At 41.3% G+C, this 22,544-nt stretch overlaps 1 protein-coding gene across 1 annotated transcript in view; it reads right to left on the bottom strand.

Moving 5' to 3' along the window:
• Positions 1-21,667, bottom strand: part of LOC126063572 (zinc finger protein 197-like) — a 39,848-nt gene extending 18,181 nt beyond the window's left edge. The window contains 4 exon segments of the mRNA XM_049861925.1: positions 13,546-14,070; positions 18,346-18,383; positions 19,896-20,031; positions 21,571-21,667. Of these exon segments, the coding sequence (XP_049717882.1) occupies positions 13,546-13,894 (349 nt within the window). The 5' untranslated portion in view covers positions 13,895-14,070; positions 18,346-18,383; positions 19,896-20,031; positions 21,571-21,667.
• Between the last annotated feature and the right edge of the window lie 877 nt (positions 21,668-22,544).

Below are 22,544 nucleotides of genomic sequence, written 5' to 3'. Positions count from 1 at the left end.
TCAGGTTTCAAAAAGGGCAAGGGCCACATTTATGTGGATTCCATGTATACCGAGCACCAAAGCCCAAAGCTGGAACCATACTAGGGGCTAAATGAATGTTTATCAAATTATCGAGGTTCATGTTATTCTGTTAATTTTTATGTGTTCTCTTCTGGCATTCATTAAACTCTTGGTTAAATATTTCAGCCTCTACTTATTCAATCATTCAACAGCTATTAATTAAGTGCCTACCATGTTCCAGGTACAGTTCTAGGCACTGGGGACATAAGTGAAGCAGTAAAGTCCCCAACCTTTCAGCTAGTAGTCGAGCACTTAACCGTTTGTGCCAGATAGTTAGATAGATATATTCTATTTAGTGTGGCTGTTATTCTGTCATGTCATGGTTCAAAATATGGCTGTTCTACCTCCAGTATAGCCTTTCTCACAAAAGAGAAGAAGGGGAAGGGCAAAGGACATTCCACCCAGTGATTTTTTTTTATATCTCATTGGCCAAAATTGTGTCACATGGTCACCCCTATCTGCAAGGAGTTTGGGAAATGTAGTCTTTTTCAGAGGGCCATATTGATCAATCCCCACTGAGATTTTTATTAGTAATAAGAAATGGAGGATAGATTTCAAACAGACAACTAGCAGCTTCTGTGACACACGTGCCATTTGACAATGGATCAGTCAAAACAGACTAGGTTATTTCGCAGTAGCAAACAACTCCAGGAATCTCAGAGATTTAATATAGGTTCACTGCCTACTAATACTCCATGTTCAACGAGGATTCGCAGTGAGGTCTTTGCTCGTCATAGTCACTCAGAGACTCAAGCCAACAGAGGCTCCATATCAACACAGCTTCTACTACTTCTACGGAAGGAAGAAAGGATCACGGAAGTCAGATACATCTCTTAAAGCATCTCCCCAAGAGGGTCACATGCCATTCCCACTCATATTTCATGGATCAAATTGAGTCACATAAACACCTAATTTCAAGGGGTGTGAGAGTATAGTCTACCATGTACCACAAGGATGAGAACTGGAGACATTTGTTGGACAGCAAGAATAATGACTACAACAAAATTAGGCCCCAGATCTCTTACCTCTGTCTGCACAGCTAAATAAATGTTCCTTCCCTAGGCTGGCAGAAGACAGGACGTTTTGTCTCTAGGGAACAATGGGCACAGATAATGTTAGGTGTAGGAATTCACCCTGATAACAAGGGCGTTAAGTAAGAGTCTATACATTAAGCATTGGCCCTCCCCCGACCCCTAGCCCTCTTCTCTCCTGGGCCCCCAGAATACTGGCAGTCAGGCTTATACACCCAGGCTGGATATTAGAGAATCCTTCTGGGGAAACTGACTCTAGAAATATAGAGACTGACATATGGTAGTCTCTCAATAAAATGGTCAGATCCCCATCTAATCAGGCTAATATTAGGCTCACCAATTGTGAAGCCTTGCTCATGCACATGAAGCTTAAAATCAGCTCTAAGAGGAACAGAGAGTCAACGATCACCAGGCACTTGAAGAAACTCTCTAACATGAAAGATAGAGACCAAACATACAGAGAAAAGGAACCCAGATGGAACGAAGACCATATAGAGAAAGAAAAAGAGGAACCTCCAAGAGATAAAGGAAAATCAACCATGAAAGCAAGAACAGAGAGCTGTATAAAAAGGATCATAAAGAGAACAATGAAGAGGTCTTAAAAAAAAAAAAAAAAACAAAGAGCTAGAAGATTAAGTTGAATAAAACCTCACACAAAAAAAAAAGGTTAAAAGATAGCCAGTAGATGGAAAAAGTTAAGAAAATTTGAGGATGAATCTAGAGGTTCTACATTTGACTAATGAGTGCAGGGGACACTGATGGTTCAGTGGTAGAATTCTTGCCTTTTGTATGGAAGACCCGGTTTGATTTCTGGCTAATGCACCTCATCTGTCAGTGGTGGTTTGCAGGTTGCTCTGATGCTGAAAGGTTTCAATGGAGCTTCCAGTAGACTAAGATGGACTAGGAAGAAAGGCCTGGCAATCTGCTTCCAAAAAATTAGCCAATGAAAACCCTACGGATCACCATGGTCCTATCTGCAAATAATCATAGGGATGGCACAGGACTAGGCAGCATTTCCTTTATTGTATGTGAGGTTGCCATGAGTCAGGGACCAACTCAATAGCAGCTAACAACAAGAGTGCAGAAAGAGATATCAGAGAAAATAGAGAATAAACTATCCAAGAAGTAATGTAAGAAAATTTCTCAGCTCTGAGGGACCTCAGTGTTAGAATAAAAAGGCTCTACAACAGCCCATGCTCTAGAGGAAAGAAAACTCATACCAAGACACATTGTGAAATTTCAGAGTATTAGGAATAAAGAGAAAATCCTAAAAGAATTCAGAGTAAAAAACAGGCCATGCACAAAGAAAAAAGAATCAAAATGCTTTTGAATTTCCCAATAGTCACACAAAAAGTTAGAAGACAAAGTCACTAATTGTCACAACTCATGCCTTTCTTTTAGTTCGTATCTTACTCCACCTCTCTACAGCACCTGACACTGTTGAGCACTCTTTCCTTCACTTCTGATGGCTAATCCCTGTTACTTTTCCTACTCTTTAAGTGTTCAAATTCTGCTCATTGGTAAGGGCTCATTTCTCATTTAACTGTACCTTCTCTCTGGACTTCCTCAGCTACTCCCAGGACTTTAACTACCACAGATTTCTGATAACTCCTAAATCTCTCTCTCTCCTAGTTAGACACCTTCTACCAACTACTATTATGTATATATCTACCTAAATGTCCTGCAGGCACCTCAACAGATTCAAAACTAAGTAACCCCCTTCCCTTCCCTCATTTATGATAGCCTTTCATATCTTGGGTCACAGCATAATTATCCACTCAAATAGTCAAGATAAGGAATGGTCGAATTACTTTTGATGCCTCTCCTCTCTTGACTTCACTTAGCTACTAATCCCAGCCACTGCTATTTCAGAAATGTCTCTTACATCCATGCCTTCCTGGTCCCACTGCTCTAGCCCAGGATTTCATCATCTCTTATTTGGACCAGTACAATTATCTTCTTTCTCTGGGACAGCAGCTCTTTTTATCCTGTCACTCTCTCCTGGGAGCTAGGACCACTGTCTGCAGGTTCAGTTGTGAGGACAATCCACTTTTTGTGGGAAAGCAATAGGCTGTAAGAAGGATCATATGCAAAAAAGAAGTGAGACCAGATGATTATTGCTATGTTGGGGTCTACTGGAGCAGCTATTCTGCTATCCATCTTATTGACAGTTTCCCTCATTGTTATGGGATGAATTGTGTCTCCTCCAAATATGTGTTATAAATCCTAACCCCCACACCTGTGGCTATAATCCCATTTCGGAATGGGTTTTCTTTGTTGTGTTAATGAGGCACTATGAGTATAGGCTGTGTCTTAAGTCAATCTCTTTTGAGATAGTATAAGAGGGGATTCAGCAAGGAATTAAGCAAGAAAGGAGAGATGGGGGGAGACAGATGCCATACCACATGAGAACTCCAAGGAACCCAAGAAACAGAAGCTGAAAAGCAACAACAAAAAAACCAAAAAACTAAACCCATTGCCATCAAGTTGAATTCCAACTCATAGCAACCCTGCAGGACAGAGTATAACTGCCCCATAGGATTTCCAAGGAGCTGGCTGGTGGATTCAAACTGCCAGCCTCTTGGTTAGCAACTGAGCTCTTAACATCTGGGCCACCAGGGCTCCGAAAAGAGACAAGAACCTATATATACCCAAGAGACTTGAAAGCAGCACCTCAAACAGGCACATGTACACTAATGTTCACTGCAACATATTCACAATAACCAAAAGGTGGAAACAACCTAAATGTCCACCAATCAATGAATGGATAAACAAAATATGGTATAAACACAATGGAATATTACTCAGCCATAAAGGGAAACGAAGTCCTGATATATGCTACAACATGGATGAATCTTGAAAACATGTTGAGTGAAGTCAGTCACAAAAAAAAAAAAAAAAAAAAACTCATTTTTCTCCAATTTCTCCTATTTGGAACGGGAATGTCCACCATTGTATTTTGGAAGCATAAAACTTGTATTCTAGGTATCACAGATTCACAGATGGAAAGCAGTTTTGCCCCAGGATGGAACACATCCAGAGTCTCACCCATACATGGTTTAGATGATTGAAAAGTTGAAATTTTGGACTTAAGAGTTGATAATAGAATGGTTAAGACTTTGGGAATGATGTGATAGGGTGAATGTGATTTGCACATGGGAAGGACATGAATTTTGGGGGGAGTTGCAGGTTCCTATATTAGTTTTATGTTTAACTTTTTTAGGAACAGCCCAACCGTTTTCCATAGCCCAAGGCTGAGCTCTCTGAGGAGCAGTCAGAGGCTTCACATTGTGGTGGTTGGGGGAACAGATTTCACTAAAATAACACAGCTAGTCTCTAAACAAATAAACAAACAACAACAAGCCCAGGAATGAGGGATGGAGACCAGTACCCAGAGAAGCCACAATATGTTATGTAAAATGTCCAGTTTCCAACAAAAAATATGAGACATGCAAAGAAACAATAAAGTCTGGGTGCAAAAAATAGTTAACATAGCAGGCCTGAGACTCTTATCCTTAGGCCTGCTTGCAAGGTTGGCCCATGGTTGGCACCTGGGAGCATGGATTTGGGGACAGTTTCCACTATACCCTGATACAAATGGGTCACTGTACCTAAACATATGACCAAAGGGTAAAATGTTAGATTGTGTACCCCCAAAATATGTGTTGGAATTCTAACCCCTAGACCTGTGGATGTAATCTAATCTGATCAATCAGTTGAGGTCATACCAATGTAGGTGAATCCCAAACCTAACCATTTCTGAGTTATATAAAGAGTAGCAAAGACATACAGACATGCAGAAACAGGGGGAAAAGGGATGCTATCTGACAATGGAGGCAGATGAATCTACAAGCCCAGGAACTCCAGGGAGTGCTGGATACTAGAAGCTGAAATAGACAAAGAAGGATATTCCCCTAGAGCCACACCCTGAATTCAGGCTTCTAGCCTCCTGAACTGTGAGAAAATAAATTTCTGTTCTTTGAAGCCACCCACTTGTAGCATTTCTGTTATAGCAGCACTAAGGCACTAAGACAATGGGTATAGGCATTTAAGCATCTGGGTTTCCTGTAGAGAGCTTGGTTTCAATTCTCCACCTCTTGCAAACCCAAAGACTCAAATCTTGCTCTTGAGTAGCTGATAAAATCCCTTGGTTATTGTCATGGATTGAATTGTGTCCCTCCAAAATATGTGTCAACTTCATTAGGCCATGATTCCCAATATTGTGTAGTTGTCCTCAATTTTCTGATCGTGATTTTATGTTAAAGAGAATTAGGGTGGGATTGTAACACCCTTACCAGGTCACATCCCTGATCCAATGTAAAGGGAGTCTCCCCAAAGTATGGCCTGCACTGCCTTTTATCTCTCATGAGATAAAAACGAAAAGGAAGCGAGGAGAGTGGGGGACCTCATACCACCAAGACAGCAGTGCCGTGAGCAGAGTGCATCCTTTGGACCCAGGGTTCCTACACGGAGAAGCTCCTAGTCCAGGGGAAGATTGATGACAAGGACCTTTGGAGCCAACTGAGAAAGCCTCTCCCTGGAGCTGATGGCCTGAACTTGGACTTCTAGCCTACTAGATGGTGAGAAAATTAAATTTCTCTTTTTTAAAGCCATCTACTTGTGGTATTCCTGTTATAGCAGCACTAGATAATCAAGTCAGAGTTACCAAGACCACAAACTGGCTTATGGCATCACCACACACTTACCTTTCCAGCTTTCATTTCCTCTTCATTTCTGAGTCTAAGGATTTGTTTCACTTTCTTGAAAGCCTTTTAAAAGGATGTTTACATTTATCCAAGATTTCTAGGTGTTTTGTAGGCAAAAGGCTTTATGATTATACAGATTGTCATATTGTTCTAGTCTGTTTCAAACATAATTCTCTCTCAATTTTGTGGTTAAATCAACACTACAAATGTGACAGCTTTTTCTTTCACTCAGTAAACTGGTTGCTATTTTGTTATATGCTTATACAAACTTTGGTACATGTCTCAATAATTTTGTGATTTACAGGTTTTTCTGGGGGAAATAGGCAATCATTATAAAAAAATGGTCATATAGAAAGTCAAGGCTCCTAACAGAAAATTTTCTTAGATTCCCATTACAAATGTTTTGTGTTTTATATAGGTTCCTAAGGAGCCATGGTAGTGCAGTGGTTAAGTACTCGGCTGCTAACTGAAGAGTTGAGGGGTTGAACCCACCAGTGGCTCTGAGGGAGGAAGATGTGGCAGTCTGCTTCTGTAAAGATTATAGCCTTGGAAATCCTATGCGGCAGTTCTACTCTGTCCTATAGGGTCACTACGAGTCGGAATCAATTTGACAGCCATGGGTTTGTTTGTTTTTACGCCAAATATGCTGATTTGGCAGGCCTGGGAAATTTACCTGTAGGTGTAAACTTACCCCTTTAATTCCAGGATTTGGAATCTACTGGTCTAAAATAGTTTTAAAGATTAGTTATGGTATTTGCTTACCTACAATCCATATAGTCAAATTGTGCCATCTGGATTTGAAATGATCAGTAGGAGTGGGAAATAGTCAGGTCCTGTATCTACACTGCCCAGTAACGAATATGTCTTCTTGTTTTTTCGCTCCCATAAACCACCTTCTGGAACAGAAGTGGACTTCAGGGAACATGTCTGGTTTTATACAGCCAACTGAGTCTACATAATAGTAGAGATTTGAAACACAAGATGAGGCCAGGTAGTGGGGGTGGGACTCTAAATGCCTACACAGGTCCTCTACGAAAATAACAGAAGGGAAATTTCTAATGGCTAGAGAGAATTAAGTATTACACATGTGAAAGTAACAAACTCCATGTTGTGTCTGTATCAGAGACAAGACAGAATCACTTCTTCATTCCAAAAACAGCTGCTTAAAGAAACACAGATTTAAGTGTTTTCTTCCCACTCTGCACAAAAAAAGGGAGCAAAAAGAAGAAGAAAAAAAAAAAACTCTAAGGATAATAGATGTTTATTGGAGAAATTATCAATATTTTCTGCAAAAACACTTTCATGACTCCAGTTTTATAATATCAGAGGTGATTAACAAGGATTTAGTTATTAAAAACAATTTGACAATATGAGCATCACTTTCTACTCATATTGTGTAGAAAAACCAAAAGAGGAAATCTGTCACTGGGGATAACAGAGCTGAAATTAAATTTAGTTTTAAGGAATTTTTATTCAACTGAAATATTTGGCAACTTAAAGCTCTTTTTGGTTTCAATTTTCTTCTTAGCTCCAAGTTAACTCTTTTGTCCCTGGCGGTACATATAGTTACTGCTTACTTTTTCAGCCTCTGGGGTTTATTGGGAAGCTGCTTTCCCACTGATAGTGCATGCTGCCACATGGCGGAGACCTTTATGACTGTTTGAAACCAAAGAAATAAGCGTGTGCTGCAAATTACTGTTTGTATTTACAGAGTATTATATAAGGTGATGCTGAATCGATTTTTTTTTTTTTTTTAGGTAAAATATGGAGTTTGAAATTTTTTAACTGGTACACATATGTACCTCTGGATCCAGGGTAGAATTAGGGGTACACATATATACCACGGTACTCTGAGGATAGGGTTGTGGGAGGGGCCAAGAAAAAAATCCATACTACCTATCAAAAATTCAGACACACTCAAAGATTCAGCATGCTTCCATAATTAAAACACATGGTATCAACAAAAAATTCAAAACAGAAAATAATTGGGTATGAAAGGGTTTAAGACTTAACACAGCACATACCATCTATGCAAAATCTCTCTAAATCCAGGGAGATATTTTCCTCTCTATGCAGATTTGGCTTACACATTTCCCTTTAATCAAGGCTATACAAAATGAGATCTTATTTCATATTTTCCTCCCAACTAAAAAAAGACATATAGTTTTATTCCATAGAAGAGCAACTGTATATAAACAAGATGTCTGTGGCTAAAAACATTGCCTCTTTGTATTCCTCAGGAATATTCAGGGTACTACAAACTTAAGTGAGTGAGAGTGGACAGGAGGCCAGCAGATGACAAAAACATGGATGGGTAATAGACGGCAGTCTAGTGATATACATTTCAAAAGAGCTGGGTTTTTGATGATTAAAGGAGAAACAGCAGTACAGAGAAGTACATGGGTTGACGGAGACAAAACTACCACTTGAAGGAATGCAGATAGCAATGCCCTTAGGGAAGAACCAGGCTTCCATCAGAACAGGAAGGTAAAGAGAACACACTCAAAGAGACAGACACTAAATTGCAGAGGGCAGCATGAATGGGCTTGAAAGAAGATAAGGGCTGGATGCTTCAACTATGACTGAGGCAAACAGCTCGTAATTGTGGAGGAAGATGGGTAATCAGTTCAAATTATATTTCAGGATATTTATCTGAAAGGGTTACAGGGGCTACTTGTCAGCATTACTCCTGCTGCTCAAGACATGTTAGTCTAGGAGGTGGTGGATGGCCCCCCAAAAAGACTATTAGATAGCTCGCCTGGGACAAAACTGTGAAGCTCTTCTGCATTCAGTGCCTGTGTTTGACATGACAGTCTCTACCCTTCCTAGAAGGAAAGTACTTTTTATTTTTTTATTTAAAAAGCTTTTATTGTGGCAAAATATACATACCAAAACATTTGCCATTTCCAGTTTTTACATGTACAATTCGGTGACATTGATCTTACACTCATCTTGTGCAACCATCACCAATATCCGTTTCCAACTTTTTTTTAATCACTCTTAACAGAAAATCAATAGTCTTTAAGCAGTGACTCCCCATCCCACCTCCCACCCCCCTCTGGTAACCACTGATAAACTCTGGGCTCTATGGATGTGCCTATTCTAGATACTTCATATAAATGGGATCACACAATATTTGCCCGTTTGTGTCTGACTTACTTCACTCAACATAACGTTTTCAAGGCCAGTCCATCTTGTAGCATGTACCAGAACTTTATTTTATGACTCCTGTTCTCTTTTTCATTAATTTGTGCTATCATTTTTATGACTTGAAGGTATTTACTCTTGAAGATCATAAAGTCTTTTAAAATGAAAAAGAAAACCTATTTGAAGAAAGAATTTCAGACCCTATGACACAGCAATGGAAAAATGTTTTGGTCAGAGAATATCCACTCGATGTTATAGAAAGCATCAACAACTCTGTCCAGCAATAATAAATGCTCAAAAAAAAAAAAATCCTAACTGCCACACAGGCAGCTAATTGCCTGTTTTCTTAAGGCAGTTTTGGAAGGGCCAGTAGACATTGGTCATGAGGAGTATAGATAATCAGCAGGAGAAGATGGCTAGCATGACAAAAGGCATGAGACTACTTACAAACTCCTTTATTTTGGAAGCACATGTGACAAGGAAAAGATGATGGAAGAACCCTTACTGCTGCAGTGCTGTTTAGCTACTGCCACAAGTGGGTTACACTACCCTCGTGTCTACCCAGATCCCTGGGGAAGCCCCTACCCAAGGGTGATAGACAATACAGTCCTATCCCATGAATGCAGCAAATCTGCTGAAGGCCCTCAAAACCCTGCTTTGAATAACCAGCAAAGAGAAACAATTATATTACAAAATTATGTGTAAGCCACTATCCTATCAAAACAGGGCAAGATCAGTCATTTTTCATACAAATATACAACCTTCACACCCTCCACTTTCTTTCTAGTAACAGCCAGGAAGAAATATAAAGACCTTAAAACCAAAGTACAAGGTGCAGAGATACCTTGTACTCATAGGTAAGTCTGAGGCTCAGGGCAAGTAAGTGACTTTTTCAAAACTGAAAAACTACTAAGTGGCACATCTGGATTAGAACACAGATTTCTCTAATCCCAGAGTCGGTGCTGTTAGTCACTAAACTAAACACAACACGTGAAGGCAAAGTCTTCTACTAGTTTTATATTATGGTGACATTCTTAAGGTTTCTGAACCTCCAATTGTTTCAATTTCATAAGGACACAATGTTCTGGAGCCTAAGTGTACTCCTTTATCTCCAGATTCTTCCATAACTGTGTGAGAGAAGGATGCGGGAAATTTTTGCTGTTCTTTTAACCCCCCAAGAAACATAAAAAACCAAACCTGTTGCCATCGAGTCAATTCCGTCTCATAGAGACCCTCTGGACAGTGAACTGCCCCATAGTTTCCAAGGACCGCCTGGAATCCAACCCAGAGATGACTGATAGCATCCTTCTTATGAAGACAGGGTCAAGTAATTGTCCCCAAGTGGTCTCCCACTCAAATACAGAACCACCACAGTGGACAGAGGCATTTTGGTATAATGAACAAAGCATGGAATTTGAAGTCAGATCTAGTTCAAATGCTGGCTCGCACCACTTACTAGTCAGTCACTATGACTCAGTTTTCTTGTACAAATGTTGTGAGGATTAAATGAGATAACATATCCTCAATAATTTCTAAAATAATAAATCACTACATGCATAAGAGCCCTGGTGCCTCAGCAGTCAAGCACTCAGCTCCTAAGTGAAAGGTGAAAGTCTGCTTCTGAAAGTAGTACAGCCTTGGAAACCTAAGGGACAGTTCTACAGGGTCGCTGTGAGTCGAAATCGATTTGACGGCAATGCGTATGTATACAAGACAAATGGCATTAGGTTTAGGGGCTTGGTATACACAAGGGAAAACAGAAATGGACTAAGAATGGGGAAATTCTAAGCATTCCCAGATAGATTTTGACGTAGAGACTTAAAAGTTTTAAGTATGGGCTGAAGATGGGTTAAGGCCTTCTTAAAGGGATGGACATAAAGAAAGGCAGGGAAAGTTAGTGGGCATCTGTAGCACTGACTGCTTAGCAACTGTCCCTTTTTTTGGGAAAGACTTTTCTCAATAATGAAAGGAGAAAGGAAGCAGAGGATAAATGCCCAGCTCCCTTCCCTCACTTCCTGACTTTAAAGGGACGATGTAAGGAAAAAGAGGTTTGCAGCTATGGCCACCATCTCGCAACCATAAGGATGCAAAAAACAAAAGCCAATATGCTTATGATTATGGAGTAAAGACGGAAACCCCGGTAGCGTAGTGGTTAAGTGCTACAGCTGCTAACCAAGAGGTCAGCAGTTTGAATCCGCCAGGCACTCCTTGGAAACTCTGTTGGGCAGTTCTACTCTGTCCCATAGGGTCGCTATGAGTCGGAATCAACTCAATGGCAGTGGGTTGGGTATGGAGTAAAGGTGGAACTTTGATGAACTATTGAGTTGCCAAACCAAAATTGGAATTGCTTACCTCTACACCTCCCGATAAGTTAACAATCTCTGTTCTTAGGGTTTAAGCTACTATTACTTAGTTTTCTGTTCTTTACACCTGAGAACATCCTAAATGGTACCATAAAATTTACCTTGATTCACTTTCTCAAAGTGTTCAGAAACATTAACATGTGTCAGGCTTGTCAAACATTACATGTATTACCTCATTTAATTCTCACAACAACCCTGTGAAGTAGGTAGTTATTCCCTTTTCATAGGTAAGTCTGAGGCTCAGAGCAGGTGACTTTTTCAAAACCGAAAAACTACTAAGTGGCACATCTGGATTAGAACACAGATTTCTCTAATCCCAAAGTCAGTGCTGTTAGTCACTAAACTAAACATAACACGTGAAGGCAAAGGCAAAGTCAGTGCTGTTAGTCACTAAACTAAACATAACACGTGAAGGCAAAGTCTTCTACTGGTTTTGTATTATGGTGGTATTCTTAAGGTTTCTGAACCTCCAATTGTTTCAATTTCATAAGAACACAATGTTCTGGAGCCAAAGTGTACTCCTTTATCTCCAGATTCTTCCAAAACTGTGTGAGAGAAGGATACAGGGAATTTTGCTGTTCTTTTAACCCCCCAAGAAACAAAAAAAAAAAAACGAAACCTGTTGCCACCACGTCAATTCTGACTCATAGAGACCCTCTGGACAGAGTAGAACTGCCCCATAGTTTCCAAGGACCGCCTGGTGGATTCAAACTGCTGACCTTTTGGTTAGCAGTCATAGATCTTAACTACTAGGCCATCAGGGTTTCCTCTTCTAACCCAACAGTAATTAAATAAGGGGAGTATATACTTTGTTGACAATTGTTAAGTCAGCTTATTAATCATAATATCTGTTTACTATGATTTTACTGAATAGGAAACAGGTTATCAAAGGAAGTGACTTGCCCATGGCTCCACTGCTACTAAATGCCAGCATTAGGGTACAACCCCAGAATGTCAGGCTCTATGTTCTATGTGCTTTTTTCATAACACTGTTCAGTGAAAATGAGCATGTGCTCATTACATTTAAAAAATAAATACATTTTTACTGAATATAAAAGTAGTACATTCTCATTGTAGAAAATCTACAGAACATAGAAAAGTATAAAGAAGAAAATAGAAATCACCTATAATCCTATCATCTAGAAATAACTGTTAACATTTTGGCTTGATTTATTTCCTTCCCATTTTTTCATATATACACCCATAACACGTGTTTGTACATATGTATGTGTGTACATATATATGTATATATTTTTTATTGGATCGTTCTTCGTTGTTTTTTTCTTTATCTTTCATTTAATCCAAATCATTTCTCCATGGCATTAAATATTCTTTACAAATATTTATAGTGGCTACAAAACCAGTCTTATGGGATGGATTATCACTCATTTAAACTTTATACTGTTAAAAACCTAGTTTTCTTCTTATAATTATATATGATGCTGACATGAATATCCCTTTCGTTGATCTTTGTCTACTTCTGATTACTTTCCCTACAGGAATTCTTAGAAGTAGAATTAAGGTTGAAGATACCGACAAACTGCTTTTCAGAAAAGTAGCAATAAACCCTACTACCAATAATCTATGTTATTTACGAGGCTTCTTTCTCCTCATTATGTTTTCTCTGGTGTTGAATAAGCTGTGAGCTGTAACGATAGGCTTTCCCACACTCACTACATTTATAGGGTTTCTCTTTTGTGTGGGTTCTCAAATGTAGAATAACTTGAGAAGTCTGCCTGAAGGTTTTCCCACATTCATTACATTTATAGGGTTTCTCTCCAGTGTGAACTCTCTGATGATCAATAAGGTTTCGGTTAGAAGTAAAAGCTTTCCCACATTCATTACATTTGTAGGGCTTCTCTCTACGATGAAGTCTCTGATGTTCATTAAGGGTCTTCCTCAAGATGAAAGCCTTTCCACACTCATCACATTCATAAGGCTTCTCCCCAGTGTGAATTCTCTGGTGGTCCATAATCTTCATGTTAGAACCACATGTTTTCCCACACTCCTTACATTTGTAAACTTTTTTTCCTTTGTGCATTCTCTGGTGCTGAGTAAGGTTTGAACTACGGCTAAAGGCTTTCCCACACTCAATACACGTGTAGGGCTTCTCCCCAGTGTGAACTCTGTGATGTGAAATAAGACCTGAACTCCGACTAAAGGCTTTCCCACACTCCTTACATTCATAGGTTTTCTCCCCACTGTGAATCCCCTGGTGCCGAATAAGGTGTGACTTACCACTGAACGATTTCCCACATTCGCTGCACGTGTAGGGCTTCAGTCCAGTGTGGATTCTCCGATGAACCACAAGGTTGGAGCTATGGCTGAAGGCTTTGCCACACTCCTTACACTTATAGGGCTTTTCTCCTGTGTGGATTCTCTCATGTACTGTAAGGTTTGCACTCTGACTAAAGGCTTTCCCACACTCACTACATACATAATGTTTTTTTTCAGCCTGAATTGTCTTGTTTGTTGCAGGGTCGGAGCAATGACTATCATCTTTTTCAGATCTCTGGTCACTCACTTCTGTGAGTGTTTTATTGTCCTTAACTGTCTTTTGTTTGAAGCTTCTTGTCTTTCTCCTCATTTTCTCCTGCTTGGAACATCCCAGTGGCCTCTTCAGTCTTCCCTTTCTTTTCAGAAGCTTGCTAAATTTTGACTTCCTGGGCAACGCCTGTGTGGAGTCCTCCTTACAGTATGAGATTCTGATTTTTCAGGAACGATGCTTTGGAATCAACACCTCCTCAGTCCCAGTTTCACCATCTGATGTGAGAAACAGAAATTGCACATGTCACCTGTTCTCTGTACTAGAAGAAGGAGACTTACCCAAGAACAAGAAGATGTGACAGACCACAGAATCTCACACGGAAGGGTAAATGTTCAAAGGCAAGGGGAAAAGAAGGTGACAGAAATGAGGCTAAATATAGACAGGGAGGCCAAGGTAAAGGCTTATGGAAAGCTGGCAGCTGAAAGGAGCCCAAGAGGTCCAGCATCAGAATGAGCAATGAATAATATAAAATCCACTCCCACATCATCCTTTACTCCCAGAACCAGAGCCAACTAACTCCTAATGGCAGGCTCAACTGTAATCTGATCCCTAGTAAAAGTAAACCAAAAGCACTTTACCTCAGTAGCTCAAATGGCCAGTCTTCATATAGTTTGTCTTCTAGTGCTTGCTGACCTATTCTCCTAGTATTCGTGATATAGTGGTTGGCACAAAATAGGTTCTCAGGAATTGTATTAGAGTATGACTAAGATTTCACTTTGTACTCTAAATCCAGGTACTAGACCCCTATCTACATTCCTGTAATCAAGTCCTATCTTGATAAAGAGTAACCCAATTCTACTAATATGGGAGCCTCATCACATTATCACCTACTCCCTAAGGGCTGGTCTGTAGCTGAATACAGCCTTATGTGTCAGTTTAGTCTATTTACTCTTCACCAAGCTATTACTCTGACAGACTGAAGTCTACTAGATAAATCTGAGAAGTTAAACCATGGAGGAGGGTTAGTTAAAGCCTTGCAGGGGAGAATCTGATAGGAACTCTTATCGTATACTAGTAAAGTACCTAGAAATGGAAAAAGAATGACAGTAGGGAATAGCACAACCAAGAGGTACTGATACATGCAACCAAATATCATGGATGAGCAGGAATTTCCCAAATGGTTTGGCATGTAACTCTGAACATAGGTAACCCTAGCAGACCTCAAGTCTAGAAGGGGTTAGGTTGTGAAGAAAACTGAAAGATAACTCTGTGATACTAACATGTAAACAATTTTCCTTTTGAGACTTGTCCATATGCATATTGTTATATACTTACAAACATGCTTTAGATAATTTTGAATCCTACTTCTTCCACTTAATTTTTCCTACGTATTTTTCCACATTGCTCTTTAATTATCATAAGCCCATTTCGTGGCTACAAAATATACCAGCAATTGGATTCATTATCAGTTACCTACCATTCTGCTAGTGTTAGACATTTCTGTAGTTCCACGAGATTCAACCACAATCAATAATGCTATCATAACCACTTTATAATACAATGTTTTCTTCTTGTTGAAATATATCCCTTGGATAAATGTTCCATGAGTGGGTTATTGGGTCAGAAAGAATGAAATTATTTTGCAGTACTGCCTATTCTTTTTCAGAGAAGTCTGACCGGTTTCCATTGTCTCACAGCTCTCTTTTAAACTGAGTCATACTCTCTGGAGGAAAGCCATATCCAATGGTGAGTGCTCAAGGCCAGCAAGAAAAGAGAACTGAGAAGGGGGTAGAGGAGGCTGGAATTCACACCTCAGATATGCAGGTGCCACTGATTCCACACATACATGCACACACAGACTCATTCTCAAGATATGAAGGGTAAGCAGAGAGAATGGTGGGAGGGAGGATTCTTGCCAAGAGCCTGAGAACACACCCACATCCAAATGCTGCTACATTTCTTAACCTAACAGGATGAAGCAGTTGGAGGAAAATCAGTGAGAAGTCAGGGGATTACAAAGCAGACAGGATAGCAAGTGAATGCACCTTCAGAATTTCTCTAAGAAAGTTGATGGTTCTTTCTGATTTTCTTTTCCATTTCTAGTTTTCTCTGAAACTCTCTCTTTTCTTCACATATTTTTTAAACTAATAATTATTGAGCACTTTGACCTGCATATATCTGTTCTGGGTCTAACATGAGGAAAATTTAATGCAGCATGAAATGTCACCTCTACATTTAAGGGGCTTACAACTGAGTAGAAAGGCAAAACCAAAAGAGAGTAAATACAAAGTATGCAATCAGGAGCTAAAGGGGGATGGGGAGGGAGGAATTATTGGGTCTTAGAATATGCTGGGTGTAAGATTCTTAAAAGAGGCAAAACTTAGGCCGAGCCCTAGAGGATATGCAGAAATTATTTTCTCAAAAGGAAGTTGGCGTAGGGTTGATGTCCTCAAAAATAAGTGGGAGGTTATACTATAATGTAATTCTTCACAAGGAGTTTTGTCCGTTTTGTTCACCGTTGTATTGCTACCACCTAGAGTAGTATCAAAGACTTAGTAAGTGCTCAAACATTTTTTTGTTGAATCAAAGAATCAAGTTGCATGAAGTGAGTCAGATTACACACGACTAGAAAATATAGGACAAAAAAGATGGACATAATGTAATAGTTAATGGGAAGCCAGCTTGAAATAGAAGAATGAAATCTACCCTTAATTTTCTTCCCTTATTCTATTTTCTATCTTGCTATTGTCCTCTACTGTTACTTTCCTTCTGTTTCTCAGTTGTCAAGAACAGTTTTCCAAGCATTAGCATTCATTTTCCCCAGTCTCTGTACTGCCCCCACCCCCTTTCCCATTCATGTTTCTCCTCAGTTTCGTAAAGTGGAGGACAGAGGAGAAAGGCAGGTGAGGCATCCCATGGGGAGTAAATTAAGGGAAATTAAAAATAAAAAATAATTCAAGAGATGCCACCCTAGGAGTAGGGAGATCATTCATACATCCCGGTTTGCACAGAATACTTCTGGTTTATACCTGCTATCTTATGTAACAGTGCTCCCCTTAACTCTGAAAAGTATCCCATTTTAGACAATAAATTTTGTATCACCCTACCCAAAAGTGACATTAGGGAAATAATGCTTTAGGAGGATTATCCCAGATAGATTAGAAGGGAAAAAAAGAATGGAGGATGGGAAATGAGTTGGGTGACAACTGTAGGAATACAGAATCAGTGACCACTGGAGGGCTTGCACTTTGAAGATGCATGATAAGTGTTTGTTGAATAGATGAATAAATAAATGAGACTACAAGACCCTAGTCTAGGACAGTGACAGGAGAGAGAAAAACGAAACTCAGCCATTTCCAGGAAAGCATCCACAGATATTAAACTGGACACAGAGGGTGATGGAAGGAAAAAAGCCAAGGTCTTCAGGTAAGTCTGGATATCAAGAATAGTAGTGTCAGTAAGAGAGATGGAGATGTGGCAAAACTGGGTGAAGAAGGAGAGGACTATGCCAGGAATGCAAATTTGAGAATAAGACAGAGAGTACAGAGGAAGTCACAAAAATGTATAAACTTACTGCGACAGGGAGGTGGGTTAGAAGGGGAAGGTAGGGAGAAGGAAAATGCCCAGGGATGTGCTGTGAAGAAGGCCCAGGGACCTGAGGAAGGGACAAGATTTGTCAGGAGACCAAGAAGCTTCAGTTTGAGGAGAGTTTGCTCAAAAGGAAATCTGTTTTCTCTCTGCCTGACTGCATGTGAAATTTCTTAAGTAATTCTAGGAGAATTCCCAGGCACTAGAGAAGTAGGATCTTGGCTACAGAAGTAGCAGGAGGAAAAGATGAGGTCATGGGCCAGCAGGACACCAGGCACTGTACACAAAAATACATTCTAGGATGGCTGAAGAACAAATGAGGAACAATGAGGCCCCCAGCTCTGACTCACAAGCTGGTGGGTGAGTCTTCTGATCCCAGGAGCCCAGCCATTTGAGCCTCTACGGAAAGCAAAGGGGAGGGGCAGAAGGGGAGAGAAAGGGAAGGAAGGAGGCTGTATCTAGAGGTGCCTTGTTCCTTTAGTTTGTCAGCATCACCTGCCTGTTCACATTCCTCTGAGCAATAGTCACATGGTCCTTGGTTACTGATTAGTTGCTATGGAGTGAGAAATGAGACAATACATGAAAACAAATTCTAGAGAGACAGATGAATGAAATTTAAAAACTGAAAAGAAAAAGTCCAAAGCTAGAAGAAAATATCAGAGGTTTGGACTTCGTGGACCATAACAAATTATAGATAGCATTATGAAGAATGGGAATTCCAGAACACTTAATTGTGCTCATGCAGAACCTGTACACAGATCAAGAGGCAGCTGTCTGAACAGAACAAGGGGATACTGAGTGGTTTAAAACTGAAAAAGGTGGGCAGCAGGTTGTATACTTCCACCTTACGTATTCAATCTGTATGTTGAACAAATAACTCGAGAAGCTGGACTATTAACAACCTGCCATATACAGATGATACAACCCCGCTTGCCAAAATGAAGACAACTTGAAACACTTACTGATCAAAGTCAAAGACGTCCTTTAGTATGGATTACACCTGAAAGTAAAGAAAACAAAAATCCTCACAACTGGACCTATAAATAACATTATGACAAAGAAAAAATTGAAGCTGTCAATTATGTCATTTCCACTTGGATCAATAATCAACATCTATAGTAGCAGCAGTAAAGATATCAAACGACATATTGTATTAGGCAAATCTGCTGCAAAAGACCTCTTTAAAGTTCTAAAAATCAAAGATGTCACTTTGATTTCTAAGCCACACCTGACAAAATCCATGGTCTTTTCAATAACCTCATATGCATGTAAAAACTGGACAATGAAAAAGGTAGGCAGAAGATTTGATGAACCTGAACTGTAGTATTGGTGAAGAATATTGAGTATGCTATGGAATGAACAAATCGGTCCTAGAAGAAGTAAAACCAGAATGCTCCTTAGAAGTGCAGATGGTGAGTCTTTGACCCGCTTACTTTGGACACGTCGTCAGGAAAGACCAACGGCTAGAAAAGGACATCGAGGTTGGTAGAGGGTCAGCAAAAATGAGGAAAACTCTCAGTGAGATGGACTGACCCAATAGCCACAACAATGGACTCAAATATACTAATGATCAAGAAGATGACGTAACTTTCATTCTGTTATACATAAGGTTGCCATGAGTCAGTGCCAACACAATGGTAACCAACAAAAATAACGGATCTCAGGAAAAGAAAGGCCTAAGCCCTAAGCAGAAAAGAAAGGATGACATCACAAAGAAAAAGGGTTGTTTTTTAACCATATAAAAATTTCTGTACTTCAATAAAACACCACAAGAAATCTATAAAAAATATAGGACAAACTATATGCTATACTAGAATTAGCTGAGTGCATGTCTGTGTCCTTCCCCATATGTACACATTAAGCTGTAAGTCCCCAAAGAGCAGGGCCCATGACATTCGCCTGTGGACCCCACATAGTGCCTGGCATAAAGAATGCCCAGTAAGTGTTGTTTGATTTGAAGTGTTGAATTCAACAAGTTCAGAAATCCTTCTAGTATCTGCAATGTACATGGGGATGGTGAGAGGTGAGTCCTCAGCACATCACCACTCCTCCTCCAACTGATCATCCTGTTCGTGGTTTATACTGTCTGATAAACACCATGAAGGTGTATTCACAATCTTGGCAATTCTGTTTCAACAGGGCCATCCAAGGGTCTAAATTCTCTAAGAGTATGACACAGGCCCACTACATAGAGACTTCAGATTGTCAGAGCTGGAAGAGATCTCCTACATCAACTACTCTTATATCCAAATATAGAGATGGGGAAACTAGGACTTAGAGGCAAGCTGGGACTCAAGCCCATAGCTCCTGACATTCAAATTTGAGTTCTACTACATCACCCTGCCTCCCATCCCAAAACTCTACTCCTCAAGGTTCAGAGGACCCCTTCCCACTTATCTGCTTCTCTCCTGCTCCTTAAGCAGCCATCTCAAAATGTTCCTTATCATCCCTGGCCCCCATATCCTCTAACAGGCAGGATTCCTGTCCCCAGGCTACACAGTATAAGTCTTACCTGCCCAGGAGAGAAAGAAATGATGTACCTTCACTCCTACGCACTGCAGCCTCACTCCAAAGGATCTAGCCAGCACAGATCTTGCCTGATCTCATCCTTGGATTTGGTGAAGAAGTTCCTACTGTGATCTTGATCACTGTAAACAAATAGAAATGACAGAGTCCTGACTGCTGTACTCCAAGAGGACACTCAGGACAATATATCATTCCTGGACAACCTCCCTTCCTATAGAACCCTGGGGCAGTATGGATGGCCATTCTTGTTTTTTTTAAGATGAGGAAGTGAAGTTTCCAGATGAAGCTGAATGATTGCCCAAGGTCATATGTCTTGGTAACAGGCCTTCTTTGTCTAAAGGAAATGCTCATTCTGTCATACCACAGCCACTCCTTTTCACCTGTTCTGCTGATATCTATAAGCCTCAACAACCTCCCCTAATTAAAAAATACATACCAACTAGGCAGTTCTCTGCAATTCAACTTTGCACAGAAAGTTCACACAAGGGGGGATGAGAAGGGAACTTTGCTGAGGCTACTGTGAGAAAAAACAGGTTTCAAAGGGAAGCTAGAAGAATTTTTTTTTTTCTGATTACTCATTTCTTAGGATTACTAGGAGTCCTGGGTGGTGCAAATGGTTAAGCGTTCAACTACTAGCCTAAAGGTTGGCGGTTTGATTCCACCCAGAGGCACCTGGGGAGACAGATGTGGTTATCTAGTTTCGAAACGTCACAGCCTCGAAAATTCTACAGTTCTGCTCTGCATACATGGGATCACTGTGAGTCACAATCGACTAGAGAGCAACTAACAACAACAGTATTACTAAGCCTCAAAATACTTTTTGTATCCCCATGAGACTCCCAAATCCCCAGCCGCTGCTTCTAACACTCCAAGCTGGTTTCATTTCTTCCATACTAGAATATAGCTCTGTCTATACTTTTTTTATACACAGCTGTGGAAACCCTGCGGCGTAGTTAAGTGCTAGGGCTGCAAACCAAGAGGTCGGCAGTTCGAATCCGCCAGGCGCTCCTTGGAAACCCTACGGGGCAAGTTCTACCCTGTCCCATAGGGTCGCTATGAGTCGGAATCAACTCGATGGCAGTGCCTTTGGTTTTTTTTTTTTTTGATACACAGTTGTAATTCTGGGACGTAGCACACTACCTGGTAGGTGGTCAATACTTATTTCTTGCGTGAATGAATGAACCAGTACCCTTGGGCAAGACTCTGACCTCCTCTCTGGGTCCAGCTTCCTCACTAGTAGCAGAGCCGGGAAGGGAGTAAGGAGGTTGGACTGGTGATCTGTGTCAACGGTTGTAGAGGCTGCTCAGAGTCTGGGATGAGCCTCGACCACTATTATCAGGGAAAGGCTGGGGGGCACCTCTTCCACCCAGCGACCCACGGGCTTTCTGAGGCCCAGCCCAGGGGTTAGGGGCGGGGATGACAAAATTCTGTCACCACCACCCGGGTCCGAGCGAACGGCAACGCGGAGTCGGAGACAAGACTCAAGACAAAGGGGCAGCGCGAGCGAACGGAGAGGGCGGCCCACAACGGCACCTTGGGCTGCTGCGCCTCCGTTTTTCGCAGCTGGTGGCCTCAGAGGGGCATGGCTGTCGGCCTGTGTCCCCACTCACTCCCAGGACCCGGCCCAAACTCCCACCACCAAGCTGCCGCGGACCGCTCACCAAAAGCTCCGGACCCACATCTGGAAACAAAGCGGAGGCGGAATGACGTCACCGACTCCTCTCCTGCCCCTCCCCCAGCTCCCACCTGAGCCTTGGCCCCTCTAGGCACTGGGAGGTTTCCGCATCTCTGTGCCCCGCAGTTAGAGTCCTCAGGGCGCTCGGGAGCCCAGCGGGGTCCGCAGGCGCCCCGGCCCCGCCTCCCGCCCAGTTCCTGCCCTACCATTGGCTGGGAGGGTGGGAAAGCTTGGCGAGTTCAGCCAATGCGCTGGCGGGCCCTGAAGGGCCTGGGGAGAGACTTGGTTAGGGCGGGAAGAGGAACCAATGAACTGGGGGGCCAGGGCACTTCTCTCGAAATGAGGCTCCCTGAAGTCAGACAGAGGGTTGGTGAGTGGAAATGTCCTATTTCCTTCCACAGATCTCGAGGGCTTTCAACTTCAAAGCCAGAATCAGCTACTGTTTATCGGCAGCATTAGGAAAACGTTTATTGCCTACTAAGTGGCAGTTCTATGCTGCGGATAGAGCAGTGAAGAAAATGAACTCCTTGCCCCATGAGGCTTACATTCAAGTGAGGGGAGAGGGACAAAAAAATAATAATACGTGCAACATAGTACTGAGTAACGGGAGAAAGAGGTGGGGGTGGGACTACTTTACAGGCAACAGAAGAGGCAGAGGCAGGAAGTCATCAGTTGAGGCATACGAATATATGGGAGAAGAGTGTTCCTGGCAGATGGAACAGCAGGCGCAAAGCCTTGAATCAGGTGGTGGAGGGGGTTTGCACTTAGGACCTTGTAGGCTCTAGTAAGGAGTCTTTGGGTGGCGCAAATGATTAAGCACTTGACTACTGGTTGGCAATTCAAACTCATCCAGAGGCTCCATGTAAGACAGACCTGTCAGTCTGCTTCTGAAAGTACACAGCCCTGCAAATCCTATGGAGAATATTCCTACTCTGCACAAATGGGGCTGCCATGAGTTGG

This window comes from Elephas maximus, chromosome 20 (assembly GCF_024166365.1).
Source record: "Elephas maximus indicus isolate mEleMax1 chromosome 20, mEleMax1 primary haplotype, whole genome shotgun sequence".
Taxonomy (NCBI): domain Eukaryota; kingdom Metazoa; phylum Chordata; class Mammalia; order Proboscidea; family Elephantidae; genus Elephas; species Elephas maximus.
Note: the sequence above shows the minus strand (reverse complement) of the source record. Positions and strands in the feature narration are given on the sequence as shown.